The 24,727-nt window shown below is 40.6% G+C and overlaps 1 protein-coding gene across 8 annotated transcripts in view; it reads left to right on the forward strand.

The window, feature by feature from the left end:
- Nucleotides 1-24,727, forward strand: part of ENOX1 (ecto-NOX disulfide-thiol exchanger 1) — a 454,877-nt gene that overhangs the window by 408,300 nt on the left and 21,850 nt on the right. For all 8 annotated transcript variants that reach the window (XM_069970542.1, XM_069970544.1, XM_069970543.1 and 5 more), the window contains one exon: nucleotides 12,769-12,876. In XM_069970542.1, the coding sequence (XP_069826643.1) occupies nucleotides 12,769-12,876 (108 nt within the window). The remainder of the gene's footprint in view (nucleotides 1-12,768; nucleotides 12,877-24,727) is intronic.

The following is a 24,727-nucleotide window of genomic DNA, read 5'->3' on the forward strand; positions in this document are numbered from 1 at the left end:
ACAAATATACCGGTTCACTGTATATACGGCTTAAGTAGGCACATATACACATACAAGGACACACTGTGTATACTGCTTGCACAGACACATATGCACATACAAGCACACACTGTACTGCTTGCACAGACAAACATTCAGTCACATACACCCTACAGAGAGAAAGAGAGACACCCAAAGGCACTTACCGTACGCCCTCGACCCTCCATTTCAATAGAGACTCTTGATGGTTCAGGCTGTGGGCTGAGATTCTTCTTGCAGCCTCCTCTAATCCAGTGTCCTCCATGTGGGAACTGGAGCAGTTGCACTGAAAATAGTTCCTGCACTAATAAAAAAACAATGGTACACATCCTGTGTAGCTGCACAGCTCGCACACCCCTAAGGCTGGCAATGCTTATGACCATGTTCCAGAAAGGCTGGGTCCATGCTTAGTAATTTTGTAAGTATTTGGTCCTTATTTTGGTCATTTGTTGTAGCTAGAATCAGAATTGGGTCCAAAATAGTAAAAGATGCTGATGCAATTATATATTTTCTCTTTATCTGTTCCACTTGTTTTTTCATTAAAATGTCAACCAAAATACTATGCATGAAACCCAGCCTAATAGAAAACTGAGCTGTGTCACTTTTAACATACAGTACAGTATATTATATTATAGAATCTGTCTGAAGATTATTGGTGGGCTAAGATATGAAAAGTAAATTTTTCTGGGATTTCTACTTTTAATGAAATTCTTGAGATTTTGTTCTGTTGCCAAGGTGGGCGCAGTTAAAAAAAAGATATCCAGTCTTTACCCTCCTCTGGCCTTCAGCCCTGCCATCTTAGTGTTAGTCTCCGCTGCCATGTACCTCATTGGGTCTGTTTCACACCTTTCTGCTCAGCCAATCAGTGGCTGCAGTAGTATTTAGTAAAAGCCAATAAATGCAGAGCTTTGGGGACTGACACTCTGGGGGAACTGGGTAAGTGTAAAATTATTTCCTACTTAACTGCGCCATGAGAACAGCTAGGCAGAAAAATAATTTTCTGGAATAACCCCTTTAAGGGTGCGTTCACACCTACCGCATCCGCAGCTTATTTTTCCGCGGAAATCCGCAGGTCTGGTAGTGCAGGTTTCAACCTGCGAGAAATCCGCGTATGTGTGCGTTTTGCGTTTTTTCCGCAGCAAGTTTATCGCAACTAAAATGTCAGTTTAGAATGAGAGACATTTTAAACTGACATTTCAGTTGCGATAAACTTGCTGCGGAAAAAACGCACACATACGCGGATTTCTCGCAGGTTGAAATCTGCACTACCAGACCTGCGGATTTCCGCGGAAAAATAAGCTGCGGATGCGGTAGGTGTGAACGCACCCTAAAGGTATTTTAGCTGAAATCACATAGAGCAAATAACATTACACAAATACACGTATTGGCATTTTTTGCTTCTACAAATCCCCAAATCTAGAAGTAGTTACCATTTGTGATTTGCCCAAAGCTTGTACACTTCTACTGCCTGCATTGGTAATTTTCTAAGCAGCCTGACAATCCTGTGCAGGGATAGCAGCAGTGGCCATTTTAATGTTTGTTCATGTAACTGCACGCAAGGCTGCATACTCATTAATCAAAAGAGTCAGGAAATGTGCTTCTATCATAATGTGGCTATAATTCATTTTCTTAGGGAATGTTTTGAAACCATAATGCATTTTCTGCATCTAATTTTTCTCGCTAAAGCTAGTTATGCAAAATACATCTTCTAAATTCATTTTTCACTGTCACATATTTGTATGTGATCCAGTTGAATCAATGCAAACAATTGTCACTTTCACTTTGCTTAAAACCCAGCTATTCTCAAAACACCTTGAAAGTGCAAGATGAAACCTTTTCATTTAGATTACTGGCCTTCTATGCAGGGATGAGTACATTCTGCCCTTACATTATTTTATTTAACATTTCATTACCTATTGTGTGCTTTCCAGATTTTTAGAACAAAACTAACCCCTTTTCCGATTCTCCTCCTCCCCGAGACACTTGCCTTCCCTTTTGTAGTCCATGCTTTTTCTGGCTGACATCATGGGCCCTTTGGGTTATCAACCTGCCTGGGAGGCAGTGTTATGTCCTGAGTTACTCCTGAGGACTGGAACAAAGCTTTTATGGTCAAGCATATAATATCTACAGCCCGGGATAAGAATTATATAAAGTTGACCGATGATATTGGTTTCCCACCAGCTCCACAGAATCTTCCTCACTATCCCTGATAACTGCTGATGATGCGGTGCTGTCAGTACTGTGTACGTATTAGGACATAGTCAGAAGTAAGAGTCAAGTATCATTTTTACACAATCTCACACCTGACCTCTGATTAGGACATAGTGAGACTTCAAAGTCAAGAATTATTTATACTTAAGTGTGACACCTGACTCTGATACCTCAGTATTAACAACTGACTTTTGACTATTGATCACTGACGACTGACTTCTGACCACTGACTACTTATACCTGACTTCTGATAAAATGATGTGTGATATCTGATCTCTGAAATGTCAGTAGTTAAGTATTACAAGTCCCTATTCAGTTTAAGTTTCACTTTCACTTCAATTGCTAGGCAGAGATAAGATATAACACATTATCTTATAAGAAGTCAGGTATAAGTAGTCAGTTGTCAGAAATTAGTCGTCACACTTCCACTGCCACTAGATTGTTAAAGTTGTGATGATATTTTATGGCATTACAATATGGCGCTGACCTAAATGCTTACATTGTTTACATTCTTTAAAGCCTACGCAGTCAATATAACAGCACCCCTAGAGTGCATCCAAAACAGCTGGCGCCCAATGTGGTTCAGTTTGAACCAAGCAGCTTTAGAACAAAGGCTCTGCAATCTATGGTGCAGTGTTCGGGAGTCCCCCTTTACAAATGGGTCTTCTCGCCATTAACCCTGGACCACTTTCTTGGATTATTGCAGCACTTCATCACAGCTGCTAGGACAGTAATCCCCTAGATAACTGAAGTCTTCTTTCACCCTCTTAATATGGACACATTTGTGGCTAATGACAAATAGATCTAAAGTTTTTTTTTTGCCATCTGGCCCTGTTGGCTTCACTTTAGGGGCTGATCTGGTTGAGTTTGAGTTAAAGCGTAACTATAATTTCAGTAGCCAAAAAATGAAATTTCTCAAATAAAAAGCCCATGTTTTACCCTTTAAAAAGAGCCATAAACTGCGTTGATATCTTGTGCGCTCGCTGAGATATCCCCAGTTGTTTGGCTCAGAGGAATAAATGAATTTTTCTTCTGGCTGCATGAAAGTGGGCGTGGCCTATCCCTCATCTCCCTGGCTGGGTCCCTCCATTCACTGACCAGCAGCTTAGCAGATATATCACACACAGTGGGATCAGATACAGCCCCAGCATACAGTATCAGGCTGGGTTCACACTATGTATATTTGAGGCTGTATTTGTGAGGCTGTATAGCAACCAAAACCAGGAGTGGATTGAAAACACAGAAAGGCTCTGTTCACATAATGTTGTAATTGAGTGGATGGCCATCATTTAATGGCAAATATTTGCTGTTATTTTAAAACAACGGCTGTGGTATTGAAATAATGGCCGTTATTTACTGTTATATGGCGGCCATCCACTCAATTTCAACATTGTGTGAACAGATCCTTTCTGTGTTTTCAATCCACTCCTGGTTTTGGTTGCTATGAGGACCTGACATGAGGACCAAATACAGCCTCAAATATACATAGTGTGAACCCAGCCTCACAATGTAAGATTAGATACAGAGCCCCAGCATACAGTATCACAATGTAAGATTAGATACAGAGCCCCAGAAGATGGTATCACACACATTGGGATTAGATACAGTCATCTGCTCTCATTACACTGTAGGATAATGTCAGCCATGGAGGTGGGGGCACCTACTGCAGACATCTGATAGGGAATGTTATATGTACTATGGAAGGACTACAGCTGTGTTGTGATGGGACTTGTAGGCCTCCCCTCAGTGAATCACCCACTCTCCCTCATGCAGCACATTGGAGTCATGGCTGGCATGTCCCTCCTTCTTGAAGCACTGGGTACTTGTCCCTCCTTCCATCTCCTCCCCTGCGCTGCTCCTCACACACAACACACAACACCCTCATCTCTGCTTAGTCACCTCTGTGAGGGGAGGGGGGAGAGCATGCTGCTAGGAGGGGGGGGGAGGGTTTGTTTATGTGTGTGTCAGGGCTGTTATCTGATGCTTCTGTCAGTCTGTACTCTAAGCAAAGATCTGCAGGGAGGGGGCGTGTCCAGCAGGAATGCAGAAATAAGTCAGAGCCAGAAAGAGCTGTAAGGGCATAACCAGCCTTATGTATTTAAAAAACTGTTCATTTTAGGTTATTAATGTATATTGCAAAAATTGTTATCATGCCCTAAGCTAACTAAAACTGAAAGGTCAAAATATTTTATAGTTACGCTTTAAGCTTCTATGTGCTTGATATAGAGTATGGTCTCCTCTTTCTCTCTGCAGTGCTTCTTTCCCCCTTCATCTCTTAACCCCCCCCCCTTTTTTTTATATAGAATTTATTATATTTTGTCTTATTACCTCTTATTTACACTGCTTTTTCTGATATTTTTTTATTTGGTTGCCTCAAGAAGCTATTATTTTCCAAACGTTATTGCTCTGTATCAGTTGAGCACTTTTGCATTTGTGATGGTAAAACTGTGGAGTTATTGATTGTTTCTTATCATGTTGTTTGGAACAGTTAAAATCTTGATCTGATTGTATTGTTGGACAATCTTTATTTTTTTTCCACAAGAAACACTGAATAAAAAATCCAGCATTTAGCATTCAGATCTCAAAGTTAATGTGTAGGAAAAAGAAAAAAAAAAGGCAAGAAGACCTGAGTGAGTTTGACAAATCCATATTGTGATATTTGTGACCAAAGTGTTCCAAAGAGGAAACAGTCATGGCCGCCCTAAGCTGATTTATGCATGGACTGAAGGTTAACCCATGTGGTCTAATTTCACAGAAACACTAGTGTGGCCCAAATTACTACAAATGTTGTGGGGGAGTCTAAGTTGTAAGTTTTATATAGAAATGTGCTCAACCTGATTGAAAACATAAACATAAGCATGTATAAATGGACAAGGTATTCTGTCCTGATGGCTTACATTTTAAATCATGTAAATGACCAAGATGCTCCATGGGACGAAGGCAAGAAAATGGAGAAAATAGTGCTTGGGGCAATTTTCTGCTTATATATATTGGTTCTGGCATCTATGTGGATGTAAATTTGACCTACCTAAAGAAAGCACACCCCTTCATGTTAACAGTATTATCTGTCTATGCTTTACTTCCCTTAGAAATATAGTAGAGTCCTAAACCTGTAGTAAAACTTAGTTTTGAAGTTTTTATTGTATTTCCAGGGAGGTAAGCTTAGACAAATTTCATACTCCAATGGAATTTTATAGCTGCTTGATGTTAAAGTTTAGCCCCCTTTTTCTTGGTAAAATCAAAAATCAAACAGAACTTATTCTCTTGAGTAAATGGTTTCTTTAGGCATTGGTGTTCCAGTTGTGTTCTTGTCCAGGCTGAATTATAATTCTCTAAATTCCACTGTTGCTTCTTTCTCCTGGTGTTGCTTACTGTATTCACTCACCCATAAGAGAAGACTTCTGAGAATTCATGCTACAGCCCGTTCTATTGAACATTAGCAGTGTTTATTTATGGAATGCTCACATAATACAATATACAATACAGTGGGTACATGTACAGACACTGTCAGACATTACATAGTAACAAATGAATCAAAAAGTTATAAAAACAAACACTAATAAAAAAGGATACACCATTATCAATGATCTATGGAAACGCCTTGTCAAAACCGCTCAGGGAGTAGCAACAAGTCTCTTTACAGTTCCAAAATATCCTACATATAGTCCTTTCCAAAGGGCTTGCTGGGAGCTATGGCTTCACTGAATATACAGACTCCTCAACTCGACCTTGATGTTTGGTAGCCAGTATTTAGATGGGAGGAAATACAGTAGATGGGGACATTGAAAAAGCTATAGAAATTCTATATATTTCTTAGTGTTGATGGCTTCTAGATTTCTGTCTGAATGTTCGATATTGTGAGAATTTGTGATTCTAAAGGAGAGGCTTAAAAAATACATAGTACGTGCTGTGATAGAGGGTCCAGGGATAAGGTTAAATATAGATACCATATTTGTATGCTACACAAGACTTTTGAAAGGAGCCAGTTGTAGATTATTTGAGCACCGAATGACTAGTGGCAATTGTATATTATATAAGCACTGGATAGGAATTGGCTAATGTATATTGCTAATTTACTCTACAGGATATACTCTGTGTGTGTTTAACTGAACATTCAACTGCTACGTTCAGGTTGGTGAGCATTTAGGTTCAGCCAAACCTAAACATTTGGCTGGAGAAGTTGGATGCAGCCATAGAGCTTAGCTGGAAAACATGGATACAGCCTGTGGTTGTATCCATGTTTTCCAGGACTTACTAGGGACGCATCTGACTTCTCCAGTAAAGTGTTTAGGTTCGGCTGAACCTAAATGCTCACCAAGTTTGCTCATCACTTATTAAAGATCATGAATAGTTATGGGCAAATTGATTCTTAAAGGGGTTGGCCACTTTGTAGTAAAGTAGATCAGTACAAAGTATTAGTAACTGTACTCACTGTATATACTGACAGCAGCTCCCCGTGTACCTCATAGAGCTAAAATCAGACTCCCCTCCTCCAGGCTGGGCTGCCCTGCTCTGTGGTGTTTCTTTCCATAAAATGGCCGACATGGAGGAGGATGTAACCATCATAGGCATATACATAGGTGTCCATCATAGGCATATACAGGCTCAGTGGTGGACACTAGGGGCGGGGCACGGTCAGATGCTCCTCCATGTCGGCCATTTTATGGACAGGAATACCACAGAGCAGGGCAGCCCAGCCTGGAGGGGGGAGTCTGATATTAGCTCTATGAGGTACAAAGGGAGCCGCTGTAAGTATATACAGGGAGTACACCTACCAATACTGTACACTAAACTATTTTACTATAAAGTGGCCAACCCCTTTAACTAATTGGATTGGTTATGAAAAAATTCTAATCTGATTGAATGAATCAGAATTTTTCGTGATTTGCTTTGTGTTTTGCTGAGAGACAAGCCATATACTGTATACATTGATGATCTGCTTTTAAGTGGTGTACACACACACACACACACACACACACCTTGATACATATGCATATGTGTTTGTTTGTTTGTTTCACTGTTACTGCTATATGCATTTGTGTTTTCTTAAACCAAGCCAAGTAATGATGCGGTTAATTTTGCATAGCTTTCTAATTGTTCTCATCTATAACATTTTAGTGCTTTGGCTGATAACGCAGTAGTATTTTTTGTATCAGTTTGTGTGTTTTTATTGGATTCAAACCACTTTAACACTCAGAATATACTTAATAATGTATAGAAATATTTTTTTAATTTAATGTATAATATCTTCTACTTGCACTAAGAAACAAAATTAAGTTCTCAATCATAAATTTTTAAGTTTTTTTGCAGTCTATATTCTAACTTATTGAATCATGAAAATTTCTCATAAAACTACAGAAATATGTAGTAAAAGTACAGAGGAAGTAGTGATGTCAGCTTTACGATTGATAGAGGCCTGGCATAGCCTAAATATGCTGTTATCTTACTCCATTGTATCTTGTTCCCCCCTAGATTCTCAGTAGAGAATAGAGTATATTACACCTTATTGAAAATAATCCTGCTATTGAGATCAAAGACGTGTTCTGAGGCACATAGCAATATAAGAAGAAATACATAACAAATAAACCAATCATTATTCTTAGCATGACAATATAACATACAGCACAGGGGGGTCCCTGTGCTATACATCACACAGCATGCTACACAAATGTTCCTGCATATTCTACAACATCTGTCAAACAATATAGCCTTCCAGACAGCCATGTTTGAAAGATTTGATGTATAAGTACAATGCCTAGGCCATGAAGCTTTACTGTAAGACAAATAATAAGAGTTATCAAGAATGCAAAGGGATGTTAGTACCCTTCTTAGTAAAGTTATAGTTTCTAAACAGGCCATATGCAAGATAGACCTGTTCTCTTGTCATTATGTAGCCCTAACCTGCAAGTGATTCATAAAGAGCCAGTTCTTCTGGGCAGCCTAACAGTATGGGTCCTGAGACTGTAGAGTACATGCATTCTGTTGTGTCAATATAACATTTACATACAATATCCATGAGAAGATGGTATTTCTAGGACATTGAAGATGACTGTACAAAAATATTGGTCAAGCAAATCCCGGCACTCGCCAAAGTAATTCTTCAATCTTTATTTAGCTTTATATATCCATTAACAATAAGAGCCTGTTAAGACAACCACCTTTATCAAGTGCCAGACAGTTGATAAAGGTGGTTGCCAAAACATGTTCTGCATTCTTATTGTTAATGGATATGTGAAGGTGAAAAAAGATTGAAGAATTACTTTGGTGAGTGCCGAGATTTGATTGACTACTACCAGGAGCAGGATTGTGTTTCTCTCCATGTGCACCTCTACACTTATCACGGAGTGCCACCGAGCCTTTCTTCTAATCAGATTGATAAATGACACAGACCTTTTTACTCAGTTAGGTTATGGACTATATTTTATTGTAGAATATGGAATAGTAAGTTTTGGTTTCTAGAAACAGAAATGTGTGGATTAAAACCTATTAAAGTGTTTGGTTACTATCCAAATGATCTAAGACTAGAGAAGAGCAAACCTGGAGCATGCTCGAGTCCATCCGAACCCGATCGTTCGGCATTTGATTAGCGGTGGCTGCTGAAGTTGGATAAAGCTCTAAGGTTGTCTGGAAAACATGGATATAGTCATTGGCTGTATCTATGTTTTCTATATAGCCTTAGGGCTTTATCCAAGTTCAGCAGCCACCGCTTATCAAATGCCGAACGGTCGGGTCTGGATGGACTCAAGCATGCTCGAGGTTTGCTCATCTCTATCTAAGACTTATTCTAGGATTAAATACTGATTTATCGTTTGCCATGTGGATATAAAGATCCACCTTTTGCTGGAGATCTGCTGGTATGCAAAGTATTGCCATAAGTCTTATTCTTCCCGTTGAGTTTTTCTAAGGACAATTAGCATTTCCATAAAGCTGTTAAAACTTTCTTATTATTTTCAGAATTTTAACCCACTGATGGAGTCCAATGGACCAAACCATATCTTTCCTCTAAAGGTGTCCACTGTTGTTTGGAGCCTGAATAGTATCATAAAGTTGCTTCTAGCATTAACTCTTCTTCCCGGAATAAATGTCTTAGACTAAATGGGGGGAGATTTTTCAAACATGGTGTAAAGTGAAACTGCCTCAGTTGCCACTAGCAACCAATCAGATTCCACCTTTTATTCCTCACAGACTCTTTGGAAAATTAAAGGTGGAATCTGATTGGTTGCTAGGGGCAACTGAGCCAATTTCACTTTACACCATGTTTGATAAATCTCCCCCATTATTTGTATTAAATAACTGGAACAACTTGTAATAAATGAATGGACCTGGCAGTGATTTTATATGATGAGAAGAGTATACATATGTTCAGGTTTATTGCCATAAAATAATGACCATTCATAACACACGGAGAGGCTTGCTGCTAGTGGGTTCTGTTAGTAAAAGTGGAATTTATACAGCATATACACAGTCCTTGGAAACAAAATGAATAGTAAAACTGAATTCAGCTGCCTGGGTTTAGCATAGAGACAGTTAGCACTGGATAATTAGCGTCTGGATGGGAACGTTTGACATTTGTTGGAATCTGCTGGCGGTGATCGGTATATGCTTTCCTTGTCAGCATTTTCACCTTAGGAGAATATCTTGGGACTCAATATTTTATCAAATGCTGAGGGATTGCTCGTGGCTTGCTTCTACTTTCCTTCCAGTCTGGTCCGCTTTAAGTGATGCCTGCTGCTCAGGCCGTGCGTGAACACTTAAGAAACTGTGTTAGAAGTTGATGGGTAGCTGTCTGCATAAGTGGTGGCCTCCTGGATAATTAATTTAGACTTCAGGTATTGGAGAGCTGGGTATATATGTAGAGCTGACAATCTGCTATTCTGTCTGCTCTCTGCTAGATGCCTGCTTAATTTTTGACCCTGTTACCTCTCTGGGGAAGCACGGCCTATAAATTTCAGCAGGAGTGTTTCTGAGATTTTTGTTAGTTTATCACCGAGACCTTATGTGTAAGGAGGATGAACCACATAAATGTTAGTCTTGTCTGATGTATGTTTACATATAAAAAAAGAAACTGTAAAGAGCAATACACACACACACATATATATACATATATATATATATATATATATATATATATATATATATATATATATTGTGCAATAGTTGACAATAATATAAATATATATTTTATATTTTTATTTATTTTGGGTTCATACACAACGGATCTGCAGAAAATTTCACGCTGCGAATTCGCAGCAAAATCCACTGTGGATCCTTAACTGTCATTTTCAATGAGTGAGCCCCCTTAACTCCCCATGCCCTGGTACATACATTACCGAGTCCGCCCTCTGCCTTGTTTTGGGGGCTCCTGCCATCTCCCAGTGCTTAGCCAATCAGTACACTGCCCTGCTGCAGCCACTGATTGGCTGAGCGGGACATCCAGATGCTAGGAACCCCTGAAACACGGGCCCGGTTATGTATGTACCGGGCTGTGGGGGCGTTCGGGGGCTGACTTTTACATACTCGCAGCGGGATTACAATCCCACTGCGAGTATGGAATCTCATTGAAAATCTCAATTAAGGATCCGCAGCAGATTTTACTGCAACTTTGCAGGACTCTGCAGGACGGCCGCCACGTCTATACCCCTCTGCAGGACGGCCGCCACATCCATATCCCTCTGCAGGACAATCGCTACAGCTTCCACTTATCCCTTTTCATTTAGAGAACACCATGTCACATATTTGGAAGTAAATATCACCACTACAACTTCATCTTTATATAATTGAATGTTTTATTCCACATCTAATTCGCCCCCTAAAAAGGCTAAATTAGGTTTTATGACCAAATGGGAAGATAATCTTGCTGTTAGACTTTCTCGTGACAGCTAGCAACACTGGTGTGAACAGGCTACAAAAGGAAGTCACCAACTCACCCTTGTGGAATCCTCTATAACAATTTTAGGTCTAATATGCCCCCAGCATTGTTGTATCCCCAGGAATCTCTGACCTATTTTCAAGGCTGCCCAAACATTTCTAATACTTTTGATGAATCTATCCTGTAGTTTTAAACTTCTGGGACTCACTATTATCTCATTGTTCCCTAATTATCTTCCATAACAATCGTCTGCCTTCCTTCTTGCAGATATGTTCCCATCAACTAATTTTAGGAAACCTAAATGTAGCAAATACATTCTCATGGTCACTTAAATCCCTGTAGCAGCTAATGGAGGTCTATTCAGTCATAGACAGGATAATTCTTACACTTCTTGATAAAACTGAAGCTACATAGGCGGATACCCTGGATAGATAAACTGTCTGCCAACCCCCTCAATTAGCTTCATCTGTCATCATGAGAACTTGTTCCCCCTCATAACCATAGTTGTACCATCTCAGACTCTTCAGTATACCCAACTAGCTGGTGATACCATAGGATAAATAAAGACACTCACCCACTCTCTGTTAGAAACAGTATTTATTGGTTTTGCTGTTATTCCATGACATAATCTACAAGTATTTCTATTGCATTTAGAAGTTTCTGCTTGTTTTTATTCTCCTGCGAGGGGTTTACAGTATACCAGTTCTCTTTTATGTATTAGTTAAGCCTGTCAATACAAATATATTTAACACTAAATATTGATGGCCATTGATTAGTTTGCATCCGACCCTTAAGGTCCTTGTTTATTGGTGGGTGTCCCAGAGTTTTATCAATGGTTATCAATATTCCAGTTGTTTATTAGTAGTATGTTTAACCCCTTCCCCGCCACACATTCTGGGCCTTAAAACAAATCTGTATCCAAACGGCTGTTATCATTGGATAGCTGCCTCCATTCCATGACCTGCCCTGGGGTTCGTTTGGCAGCTGATGACACTATTTTCTTTATAAACATCCTTTAATATAGCGTTGAGGTGTCAAAGAAGCCTATTAGAAGCCTCTTTGCCTGCCAATCATCCCTGCAGAGCTCGCTGACAAGCAGGGAGTCGTGACAAGTTGTGGCCTGGACACCGTCCAGATGGCCAGTTGAGACCTCACCCCCTGCAGCGTGCGCCAGAATAAAACAGCATTTTCTCAGATATACCCCTTAGGAGGACAGCACACGAAGTGTGATAAGAAAATGCTTTAGCGGCCACATTAGGCGCTGCTAACAGCATTCTATGCATTATACTAGTGATTGGTTTCCTTTAACAAAGTTGAGAATGATTGATAGTATACAATACCTTTTAGATTTATAGATATATGTAAGGCATATTGCAAACCATCTGCAACAGTGAAACACTATTTATGTCTATATCATTCCGATGCATTATGTAACAGGCAACATTTTATGTTTGAATGTGTATGACCGAGAAATACATTTCATGGCTGGTATGTTCAAGCCAAAGAATTGAAATGCACAGTGCTGCGTCTCATACCCTTAGAAAAGCGCACTTGAAATAGTTTGAATTGAACTTAAGTGAAGCGAATAAATAACAATTTAGGAAGCCATCAAAGTGTTGCATGAATTTGCATGAAACGGTAATGACTTCTGTTTGTGTTCTGGTTTGCAGCAATTAGTGGCGATGCAGGAGGAGTTAAACAACAAGAAGAGTGAACTAGAGAAAGCCAAGGAGGAACAAACACATGCACATGCCCTAGTGAATGTTCTCAAGGAGCAGGTGAGTCAGAACCAGCCAGGGACTTGTGCTGCCGAGCGGCAAATTGTACACAATTGTCCTTATGCTAATTGTAGCTTGTACCTCAGGAGAAATAGACTTGAAAGGGAAAAGAGACACTATTTGCCACTGCAGAAATCTTAAAGGGAGACTCTAATTCCATTATAATAATAACCCATTTATTTTGCTGCTAGCAATAGGACTATTTAAATTTTTAATTCCATAAACTCAATGCGACTAAAAATAATGGCATTGCTCATGGCAATAAATCACATTACTAAGCTTATTGTACTTGTTGTAAGCGTAATACAGCTATATAAATATACCCACCCACCCCAAGAGTACACTGGGTGTATGTCAGCATTGAACAAATGAATACAGCATTGAATTCACTTAGGCATTATACATATAGCCTCTGGGCATCATTTCCTAGCTTATTTCTAACTACTTAGCGCTTCAGGACTATATTTACAAATTCAAAACTCTTAATACATATGACAAAAAAAGATTTAGTGTAATTTCTATTGGAGCCATTGGGTTACTGCGGTTCGTAAACTCAGCAAGTAGGTGATTGTCCACTGTCCACTCCAGAATATATCTACACAGTCAAGGTTGGTGTACACAACCAGTTTCTGTCACTCTATAAAGCTAGCCATTAATGCCAATGTGACTCAGTCAAGGAGAATATATGTGTACTATGCAATTTCTATTTATGCTCTTTGCAAAAGTAGCTCTCCTTCAGGAAGAAAGAACTTGCTCTACAGTGCCACCTACAGGCAATAGTTTCCCTTCAACTCGATGTTCAGCGCATAAAGGGTCTTAAATTTGAGTGAGCATTATAGCCCATGCCGGAATCTTACCCAATAGGGAAAGTTACCCATTTGGGGGCAGCTGTTTTGGGGTTATTGCTCCTTGAAGTACAGAGCTGGTTGGTAGTGTGACTCCTTGAGGAGACTGCTAAACTGGTAGAGTCTTAAAAGCCATAGGTAAAATTGTAATTGTATCACAAAGAAGAAAAGCTTGCACTTCATTGTGACTTACTGGAGGTAGCATTCCTTCAATGTTCGACCCTTAAAAAGCCTCAAAACCTGATTGAGATTTTATTCAAAGCCCCCAGCTACTCTTCTATAGAAGGAGCTACAGTACCTCCAGTAGGTGGCAATGCAGAAAAGTTCATTTCTGAGTTAGCAAACCTGAAATGCTTTGTGCATGCTGAATGTGATTTTATCTTCTAATAAAGACAAGTGGACTGGACACATCGGAGTTGCTGAATGTTAAATTTCTTATCTTTTAAGTACTTTGTGTTTTGATTTCTTATAGCTTTCATGGTCACCAATAGCTGTCAGTGATGTTCATAACTGTATCCTGACTATAGGCAGTGTCTCCTAAACAGAACAAATCTCTCATTCAGATAGTTTGTTCTTTCAGCAGTCAAGGCTGTTGATCTCACAATGCATCTCCTAGTTTGGATATAGTTAAAGTAAACTAACAGTGTTAGGCCAGTAAGTAGAGCTGAGCAAACTGAACTGCACAAACCTAGATTAGTTCGGAATGTTGCAAAATATTCGTAAGGAACCGGTCCAAGATGACGGTTGCACATTTTAATACATTTGTCTCAGTCACAAAGTGGTGTCAGCTGGGATCCATGGGGGACACTGGGGGAGTGCTGAACTGCTTTAAAACAGCTAAACGCCTGCAATCTAGCCTATTACATAGCTCGACCATCGCGCAGCAAGGGCTGCAGAGACATCTTTATCCCCTATTACATGACGCAATGTGTGGTCAGCGGCTGATAATTGGTGAAAGACCACATCTGCCTAGAGATGAGCGAATATACGGTAAGGCCGAAGTGAAGCGCTTCGTCCCTATCTGTATTCCGCTCATTGGGCTGCAGTGCTTTGAAGTGTGCTCCGCTCTGTGCCGCTCCTTCCCAGGTGCTGGGAAAAGATGGATCCCGTCCCGTCTTCTCCCAGGTTCCCAGGATGGGATCCATCTTTTTTCCAGCTCCTGGGAAGGAGCACACTTCAAAGCACTGCAGCCCGATGAGCAGAATACAGATAGGAACGAAGAGCTTCGCTTCGGCCTTACTGTATATTCGCTCATCTCTAAATCTGCCTAAAAATGGCTCTTCGGCTGATCGTTGTGTTTATTATAGAACACTGGGCGATATCTGCATGGTTCTGCCTGATCATCATTCTGTGTAATACAGCCATTAGTCTTGTGAAATTCCAGATCATCAGAATGTGTGCAATAAAATATTTTCCAGTAAGGTTTTCATCCTTATATATGGTTAGAATTTACCTCTGAATGGAGAGATATTCATTCACAGCCAGCGAAGTAAAGCAGGATACATTCAGGAGCAAACACAGGCCAGCTAATCTTTCCTTTACAAGTCACAAATGACCACTGCTGTCTTCCAGACTCTGGATAATATCTTTGCTTCTGTTGAACATATCTACCACATCTGATCCATCTCTTCCCTGTAATCTGCCCGTGTTCTCCCTCTATTTCTTGGCGTTATAATGTCAGGAATAATATTTATAGCTAATATAGGCTTGCAGACACAGATAAAATGCTGCAACCAAAGCTGCAATCTTGATAGCATCCTTCTGCTTTTGTAACATAATCCTTTTGAGAATGTTTTATACTGTCATCAGTGCCGTGGTTGCTATTGTTTAAGGAGTGTGAACATAGGAAATCTTATTCAAAGTGTATGGTCACCCTTGAACGCTGTTTTACAATTTATTCAGAAATTTACATAAAAAGATTGTATTATAATTCATAATGAAGATCGAAGAAGGCAGCACTCAGTGTGTAAGATCCCATTCATTACATCATTGCAATGTTTTATAAAGCATTTATTATAAGCATTATATACAAGTCTAAATATATGTGCGTAAACCGTCTGTTCATTAGTATACTCATATTATAATTCACAGCTTGGTGCAAATTTTCATTTATTTTTTTTCTTGAGCCAAAGGGGATCTCATTCAGGTGGAAAGGAAAGAAATATATGTATATTGTGTGTGTGTGTGTCTCTTATGTACTCCTGGTTTACACCGAAACACCGAAAAGAGGTTTTCTGGGCAAAATGTACTGATGAGTAACCATTCACTGTATAGTACAGGCACCCAGAAGCTGATCGGTGCGGCACCCTGTCAATGAGTGACTGATGATCCACATTCTGTACATAGCTCATCAGTAAATTTCGCCTGGAAAAGCCCTTTAACCCTTAGAGGACCCGGAAAATTTAAATTTTTGCGTTTTCGTTTTTTCTTTCTTGTGTTTAAAAGGCCATAGCACTTGCATTTTTTCACCTAGAGACCCACATGAGCCCTTATTTTTTGCACCACTAATTGAACTTTGCAATGACAGGCTGAATTTTTTAAATTCAATGTGTGGTGAAATTGAATAAAAAAAGCATTTCTTTTATTTGGAGTTTTTTTGTTTTTAAGCCGCTCGCTCTGGGGTAAATCTGACTTGTTATATATGTTCCTCAAGTTGTAACGATTACAACGATATGTAACATGTATAACAAATATATGTTCCTTAACCCCTTAACGACCGCGGGCGTAAGTGTACGCCCCCAAAACCCGTGCCTTAACGCAAACGGGCGTACATTTACGCCCGCGGTTTCCCCGATCGCTGTGTGTACACCCCTAGTTAGATTCCTTATGGGGTGTAATTTCCAGAATGGGGTCACTTGTGGGGGGTTTCTACTGTCTTGGCAGCACAGGGGCTGTGTAATTGCGACATGGCCTCGATCCTCCATTCCAGCCTCTAAGTGGCGCTCTGTCCCTTTGGTGGCTTGCCCTGTGCCCGTATGGCACATTATGTCCACATGTGGGGTATTTTCCTACTCAGGGGAAATTACCCAACACGTTTTGCGTTCATTTTCTTTTTTAACCCCTTGTGGAAATGGAAAAAATCAAGGCTAGACCAACATTTAATGTAAATTTCTTTTTCATTTTTACACTAAATGATTGATCTTGTCTTGATTTTTTCATTTTCACAAGGGGTTAAAAGATAAAAAAAACACAATGTGTAGAGCAATTTCCCCTGAGTTCAGAAACACCCCACATGTGGACATAAAGCGCCATGCGGGTGCAGGGTAACCCTCCAAAGGGAAGGAGCGCCATTTGGCTTTTGGAGGCTGGAATGGATTTCGAGGGCCTTGTTGCATGTAAAAGGCCCCTGTGTTGCCAAGACCGTTGAAACCCCCCACAAGTGACCCCATTCTGGAAACTACACCCCTCAGGGAATGTAACAAGGGGTGTAGTGAGCATATGGACCCCACTGGTGGCGGGCACAAATGTGGAACAATGTGGCGTGAAAATGAAATATTAAATTTTTTGCACTATAATGTTGGTCTAGCCTTAAATTTTTCATTTTCACAAGGGGTTAAAAGAGAAAAAAACACACAAAATGTGTAGAGCAATTTCCCCCGAGTCCGTAAATACCCCACATGTGGACATAAAGTGCCATGTGGGCGCAGGGCAAGCCTCCGAAGGGAAGGAGCGCCATTTGAATTTTGAAGGCTGGATTTGGCCAGAATGGATGATGAATGTCATGTCGCATTTACAGAGCCCTCGTGCTGCCAAAACAGTGGAAATCCCCCACAAGTGACCCCATTCTGGAAACTGCACCCCTCAAGGAATCTAACAAGGGGTGCAATGAGGATATGGACCCCTTGATGACGGGCACATTGAAATGAAAAATGAAAATGAAAATTTTCCCTTTCACGTCACATTGTTCCACATTTGTGCCCGTCACCAGTGGGGTCCATTTGCTCACTGCACCCCTTATTAGATTCCTTAAGGGTTGTAGTTTCCAGAATGGGGTCACTTGTTCCAGTGTTTTGGCAGCACTAGGGCTCTGTAAATGCGACATGGCCCTTGAAATCCATTCCAGTGAAATCCTGCTTCCAAAAGCCAATTGGCGCTCCTTGCCTTTGGAGGCACGTGCTGCGCCCGCTTGGCACTTAATGTCCACATGTGGGGCATTTCTGTACTCTGGAGAAACTGCGCTACATTTTATTTGCGCTACATGTTTTTTGTGAAAATGAAAAATTGAAGGCTAGAACAACGTTTTAGTGTAAAAAAATTTTTTTTCTTTTTTCACGCCGTATTGTTCTGAAAATCTGTGAAGCACCTGTGGGGTCCAGATGCTCACTGCACCCCTTGTTACATTCCTTGAGGGGTCTAGTTTTCTAAATGGTGTCCCTTTAGGGGTGTTTTTTTTAGGTTTTGGCACCCCAGAGCCTCTGCCAACCTGAAGTGGTACAGTCAGAAATGACCAAATATAACAGCCATTGAAATTCACTAGGCGCTCCTTTGTATCTGAGGCTTGTGGTTGCGTCAAATAGCGCAATAGGGCCACATATGGGGTATTTCTATAAACTGCAGAAACATGGCAATCAATATTGGGGTGCATTTCTCTGGTAATAGGTTTATAATTATGAAAGATATTGGATTACAATAAAATCTCTGCACAGAAAATTAAAATTTTCAAATTTTCTTACATACTTAGTTTTTATTTCTGTGACTCCACTAAAGGGTTAAAAACTTTCTGGATGTGCTTTTGCAGAGTTTGGGGGGTGCAGTTTCTGAAATGGGGTGCTTTGTGGGGCTTTCTAACATACAGTCCCCTCAAATACACTTTAAACCTGAACAGGTCTCTAAAAATATCTGATTTTGAAATTTTACTGAAAATTTGGAAATTTGCTGCTAATGTTTTACGCTTTCTATTGTCTAAAAAAAATGAAATATAGTTTAATAAATGCCGCCAACATAAAGTAGACATGTTGCTAATGCTATTTAATATATAATTTATGAGGTATAACCATTTTCTGTATAAGCAGAAAAGTTTCAAAGTTGGAAAAATGCAATTTTTCACAATTTTTCACGTTATTTTGGATTTTTTCATAAAGATTTGTTATAAGTATCGACTCCATTTTACCAGAAACGTGAAGTACAATATGTCACGAGAAAACAATCTCAGAATCAGCCAGATAGGTAAAAGCATCTCGAAGTTATTAATGAATAAAGTGACACAGGTCAAATTCATAAAATTTGCCTCGGTCCTTAAGGCCATTTTAGGCCCGGTCCTTAAGGGGTTAAAATCGCTCTATTCCCATGCTTATAGTGCTTTTATCCTTTGGTCTATGGGGCTGTGTGAGGTGTCATTTTGCACTTTGCAATTTTTTTGGCGCTTACGCCGTTTACCGTGCGAGATCAGAAATATGATAAATTAATAGTTCGGGTGATTACGCATGCGGCGATAAACAGGTTTATTTATTTTTTATTTATTTTTATGTTTAACCCATCAACGACATAGGGCTTATATTTACGCCCTGATGCCGTTATGGACGTTCAGAGCGGGGCCGCACGGCGACCCCGCTCTGAACCGCGGCGGTCCCGGGTGCCGCTTGTAGCCCGGGACCGCCGGTATTATCGGGCACGGTCCGATCGCTGTGCCTGCTAATACAGTAATCAGATGCAGCTATCAAACATGACAGCTGCATCCGATTACCGGAAGCAGCACTTCCCTGGTGTCTAATGGAGGAGATCGCTCCTCCGGGAAGTTATCCCGGAGGAGCGATCTCAGTTTCTGAAGCCGGCCGGGGACCGCTCCAAGATGGCGCCGTCCCCGACTCGGCACTCGTTTACTTCCGGCTGCAGCAGCCGGAAGTAAACGAGTGCCTATCTCATGGATCTCTGCAGCATATCTATGCTGCAGAGATCTCTATGAGAGATCAGTGCACTTATACTAGAAGTCCCCTAGGGGGCTTCTAGTATAAGTGTAAAAGTTTAAAAAAAAATGTTGTTAATAGTAAAAAGCCCCCTCCCCTAATAAAAGTCTGAATCACCCCCCTTTTCCCAGGTTATAAATAAAAGTAAATAAATAAACAAACATATTTGCTATCGCCGCGTGCGTAATCGCCCAAACTATTAATTAATCACATTCCTGATCTCGCACGGTAAATGGCGTCAGCGCAAAAAAATCCCAAAGTGCAAAATTGCGCATTTTTGGTCGCATCAAATCCAGAAAAATTGTAATAAAAAGCGATCAAAAAGTCGTATATGCGCAATCAAGGTACCGATAGAAAGAACACATCATGGCGCAAAAAATGACACCTCACTCAGCCCCATAGACCAAAGGATAAAAGCGCTATAAGCCTGGGAACGGAGCGGTTTTAAGTGACGTATATTTGTTGACAATGGTTTGAATTTTTTACAGGCCATCCGATACAATATAAGTTATACATGTTACATATTGTTTTAATCGTAACGACTTGAGGAATATATATAACAAATCAGTTTTATCCCAGGGCGAATGGCGTAAAAACACATTTCCCCTAAATAAACAAAATTTCTATTTCAAATTCCAATTTCACCATACATTTATTTTTTTTCTGGATTCGCAGTGTACTTTATGCAAAAATTCAGCCTGTCATTGCAAAGTACAATTAGTGACGCAAAAAATAAGGGCTCATGTGGGTTTCTAGGTGGAAAAATGCAAGTGCTATGGCCTTTTAAGCACAAGGAGGAAAAAAAGAAAACGCAAAAATCTAAATTGGCTCTGTCCTTAAGGGGATAACATGGGGAAAGGGGGGTTGATTCAATCTTTTAATAGGGGAGGGTTTTTATTAATAATGAGGTTTTTTTTTTTTTTTTTTACTTTTACACTTATACTAGAAGTCCCCCTGGGGGACTTCTAGTATAAGCACACTGATCTCTCATTGGGATCTATGCTGTATAGTTATACAGCATAGATCAATGAGATAGGCACTGGATTTCTTCCGGCTGCTGCAGCCGGAAGCAATCGAGTGCCGAGCCGGGATCAGCGCCATTACGGCACAGACCCCGGCCCAAGCCGGATGTGTGGATCGCTCCTCCAGGAGAACATCCCTAGGCGGCCCAGGATGTACAGGTATGCCCAGGGTCGCCTAGGGGTTGAGCTCATTTTACGGGGGCTATTTATTGGACAAAATCTTAAGAGTGTCCGTTCCTTATAATTGTAAAGAGTCAATCTCGGCACTCACTATAAATGCTTCATAGTTTTATTGGAGAGAATACATATCCATCATAAGCACAACAGTTGTGCTTATGATGGATATGTATCCTCTACAACAGGGGTATTCAACAACTTTTAGTGAAGGTCCACTTACCAGGGTCTATTGTCAGGTGAAGGTCCAAGTAGTAAATGTGCTATTTTGTTTCACAAACGTTGTTGAACTATTTACATACAGAATTGATGCTTATTAGTGGAAAAACTGGAATTTTTTTTCTCTATCACCAGCCCCTATATAGGCCCCCTGTGTGCTCCTCTAGTTGTATATAGCCCCCCCTCTGCACTCCCCCAGTTGAATATAGCCCCTCCGTGCACTCCCCTAGTAGTATATAGTCCCCCTGTGCACTCTTCCAGTAGTATATAGCCCTCCTGTGTGCTCCCCCAGTAGTATATAGCCCCCCATGCGCTCCCCCCAGTAGTATATAGCTCCCACATGCGCTCCCCCAGTAGTATATAGCCACCCGCTTTGTACTCCCCAGTAGTATATAGACCCCCTGTGTGCTCCCCATCCCATATAGCCCCCCTGTGTGCTCCCCCAGTAGTATATGACCCCCTGTGTGCTCCCCCTGTTTGTATAGAGACCCCCTTGTGTGCTCCCCCGTTTGTATAGAGACCCCCACTGTGTGCTCCCCAGTAGTATAGAGACCCCTGTTTTCCCCCTCCGATATAACATTAAAAAAAACACATACTCACTTGGGTCTGGGAGTCTCCACTTCTCTTCACTCTTGTGGCCGTTTTCCCCTTGTTCTGGCGCCGATGCAGTGACATCACTCGAGCGTTGACAGCAGAGATGGAGAGAGGCCTCTTGTGACTGCTGCAGCCACAAGAGTGACTGACAGGGACTGTCAGTGCTGCTGCTGAACTGTAACTATGAGCGCTTGTTACTAGCCCTCATAGTTACTGTGCAAAGGGAAGCAGAGCTGCAGCCGGGGTCCGGACAGCTGGCCTCCGATATCCGCGTTCGGACCGCGGTCCGCCAGTTGAGGGCCCCTGCTGTACAATAAAACTATAAAGCATTTATGGTGAGTGCCGAGATTTACAGTATTGCTGGGATTTTTTTCCTACTACGTGCACACCCACAGAAGTGCCGTCTAAAACTTTTTTCCATTCCTTATAATTGGCCTGTGTAAGGGTCAAGTTACAGAGAAAGATTATCTGACAAATTATCTGCAAAAGATTTGAAGCCAAAGCCAGAAACAGACTATAAACAGAGATCAGGTCATAAAGGAAAGCCTGAGATTTTTCTTCTTTTCAAATCCATTCCTGGCTTTAGCTTCAAATCTTTGGCAGATTATCTGTCAGATAATCTTTCTGTGTAAATAGACCCTTAGGCTGCATTCTCACATACTTGAACACATGGGGAGCCTGGTTATGCCACATTTGTTCTCATCAATAGATGTATGATGTTGCCAGGATTAATCATCCATCGACTGATTCGCCTTTTGTGGGGCAAATAAAATCTTTATCAGCCACACGTTGTAAACATGCGGCCAACAAAGATAAAGTTAAAGTGTGAACCTGTCACCAAAAAGAAAAAAAACTTTTGACATGTCAAAAAGATATGTCAAAAGTGTTTGTTGGTCAGGGTCTGAACACTCAGTTGAAGGAACTCCGCCACACGCTTCTCTCCCCACTCTTTGTCAACGAGACCTGAACAGTCCATCCAGGTCACATGACACAGAGATTGGAGAGAACACTCTTAAGTGTGGACTTCTCTCAGCTTGTTCTCCTAAACCTTCATGGTCTGCACAACTAGATTATAAAAAGTTTTGATATTTGCAAATGAGCAAAATGAGTACCGGCCCATGTAAAAGCGCTTTTAGTTATGCTTCTATAATACAGTGCATAGTTTTACCAGCATCAGAATATTGTTTAGTGCCTGGTGTAAAGGTCTGCCAGGAAGAACACCGCAGAATTCTGAATAATACACTATAATGCAAGTTGCAACTACTTTGTAAATGTATTACTTCACTAAACAATAAATACATTATAATTATGTTGTTCAGTAGTAAACCAAATTTGTATTTTTATGCATTAGTTGACATCTGCAAGAAACAGGGCATATTGCAAATTTATAACCCACTGCAAGCCCTAAAATCAGCATGGATTTTAAATAGAGATGAGCAAACTTCCAGTATGTTCAGGTTCGCCTGAACCCCAACTCTCAGCATTTGATTACTGGTGGCTTAAGCGGTTCAATGCAGTCGTAAGGCTGCCTGGAAAATATAGATTCAGCCATTTGGCTGTATCCATGTTTTCTAGGACTCCCCAGTTTTAAATCGTGTTTATATGCATTCTAGTTGCGAATTTCTGCTGCATGGCACTCAGTAGTCCTCTTTTTTTTTTTACAACTAATAAAGGGGGGAAAACAGGAAATTATCCATATCTGTTCCGTTTGAGAAAATGTTTTTGTGTAGCTTGTTTCTGAATTCTACTTTAAATTCCGATTTGCTCATTAAGTCACAATAATTTCCATTTTTGGTTTATTACCCAATATGTTGCTTCAGAATGCCATGCCAGCTGAATTAACAGGCACATGAGCTTTACCAGGGCTGCCAAGTGTAACTTCCGTAGGGCTCTTAATGGCTGGTATAATTGAAAATGGCTGCATAATATAAAACAACTGAAATACACAAGTGGAGCAACAAACTAGAAGCACAACACACATACTAATATGTATCTGAGAAGAAAACTGTGTATTGAGTGGCCATTACACGGAAATTAGATTAGTTTTTCTTTTCACAATAAAAATATAATTTGCCATGCTCATGGCCAGTAAGGTAGCCGATGACCCAATGCTAATATAGCACAGTAGCCTGGCTTAACTTTAGCAGTTGCACCAAAATTTTGGCTTCAACTGCACCAGAATTTGTGGTGCAGGGTAAGATAACAAAGTGCAAAAAATATTAGGAAAACATGTGCAAAAAATATTAGGAAAACATGTCTAGGCTTACAAGGGGGAGTTATTTATTGTGATGGGGCATAGCCCATTTAAAAGGGGTGTGGCTAAGAAGTAATAGTCAGTCTAAGCTTAGACTAGACAGTCTAAAGATGAGCCAAATTTATCAGACAGTATGAGTCACTGTGATAAACCTGGTGCATTCCTGCTCTGTCTGTCCTGAGTTGGCACTAAGGGCCCTACTACACATACAGATATCTGGCAGATTATTTGACAGATTTTTGCGGCCAAGCCAGGAATGGATTTGAAAGGAGGAGAAATCGAAGTCTCTTCTCTGTTTATAGTCTGTTCCTGGGTTTGGCTTTAAAAATCTGGAGAAAAGTCTGTGTGTGTAATAGGGCCCTAAGAATTACAGTGTTAGTAAATCTCCAGTAAGTAATATGTAATCCTGTAGTCATCCCCCTATAGGTAATCCCCCCAGTAGTTGGCCCCCAGTTAATAGTATCCTTAATGTAGGTACCCAACCCCTCTGTAGGTTGTTTTCCCCTGATGATTACACCCAGTAGGTAGCACCCCCCCCCCCATCCATTAGGAGTGCTAATGTTATAGCAATATGTTAAAGGACTAAATGAGGTTCAAGAAGGGAGTGTTTTTAACCCCTTCACATCAGCCATATGGCTTTACATGCTCCTACTATTGATGCCCTGTTTAAGTAGGAATGTGTATAAATGGTCCTGGTGTAAAGGGACACCGCACATATTAATGTCCTAGGAGCCAGGGATAAAGAAAGACAGCTGCAATCATGCAGCTGCCCGTGATTAGCCCCTTAGGGTGCGTTTACACAGAAAGATTTATCTGACAGATTTTGGAAGCCAAAGCCAG

Source organism: Dendropsophus ebraccatus, chromosome 5, assembly GCF_027789765.1.
Source record: "Dendropsophus ebraccatus isolate aDenEbr1 chromosome 5, aDenEbr1.pat, whole genome shotgun sequence".
NCBI lineage: Eukaryota > Metazoa > Chordata > Amphibia > Anura > Hylidae > Dendropsophus > Dendropsophus ebraccatus.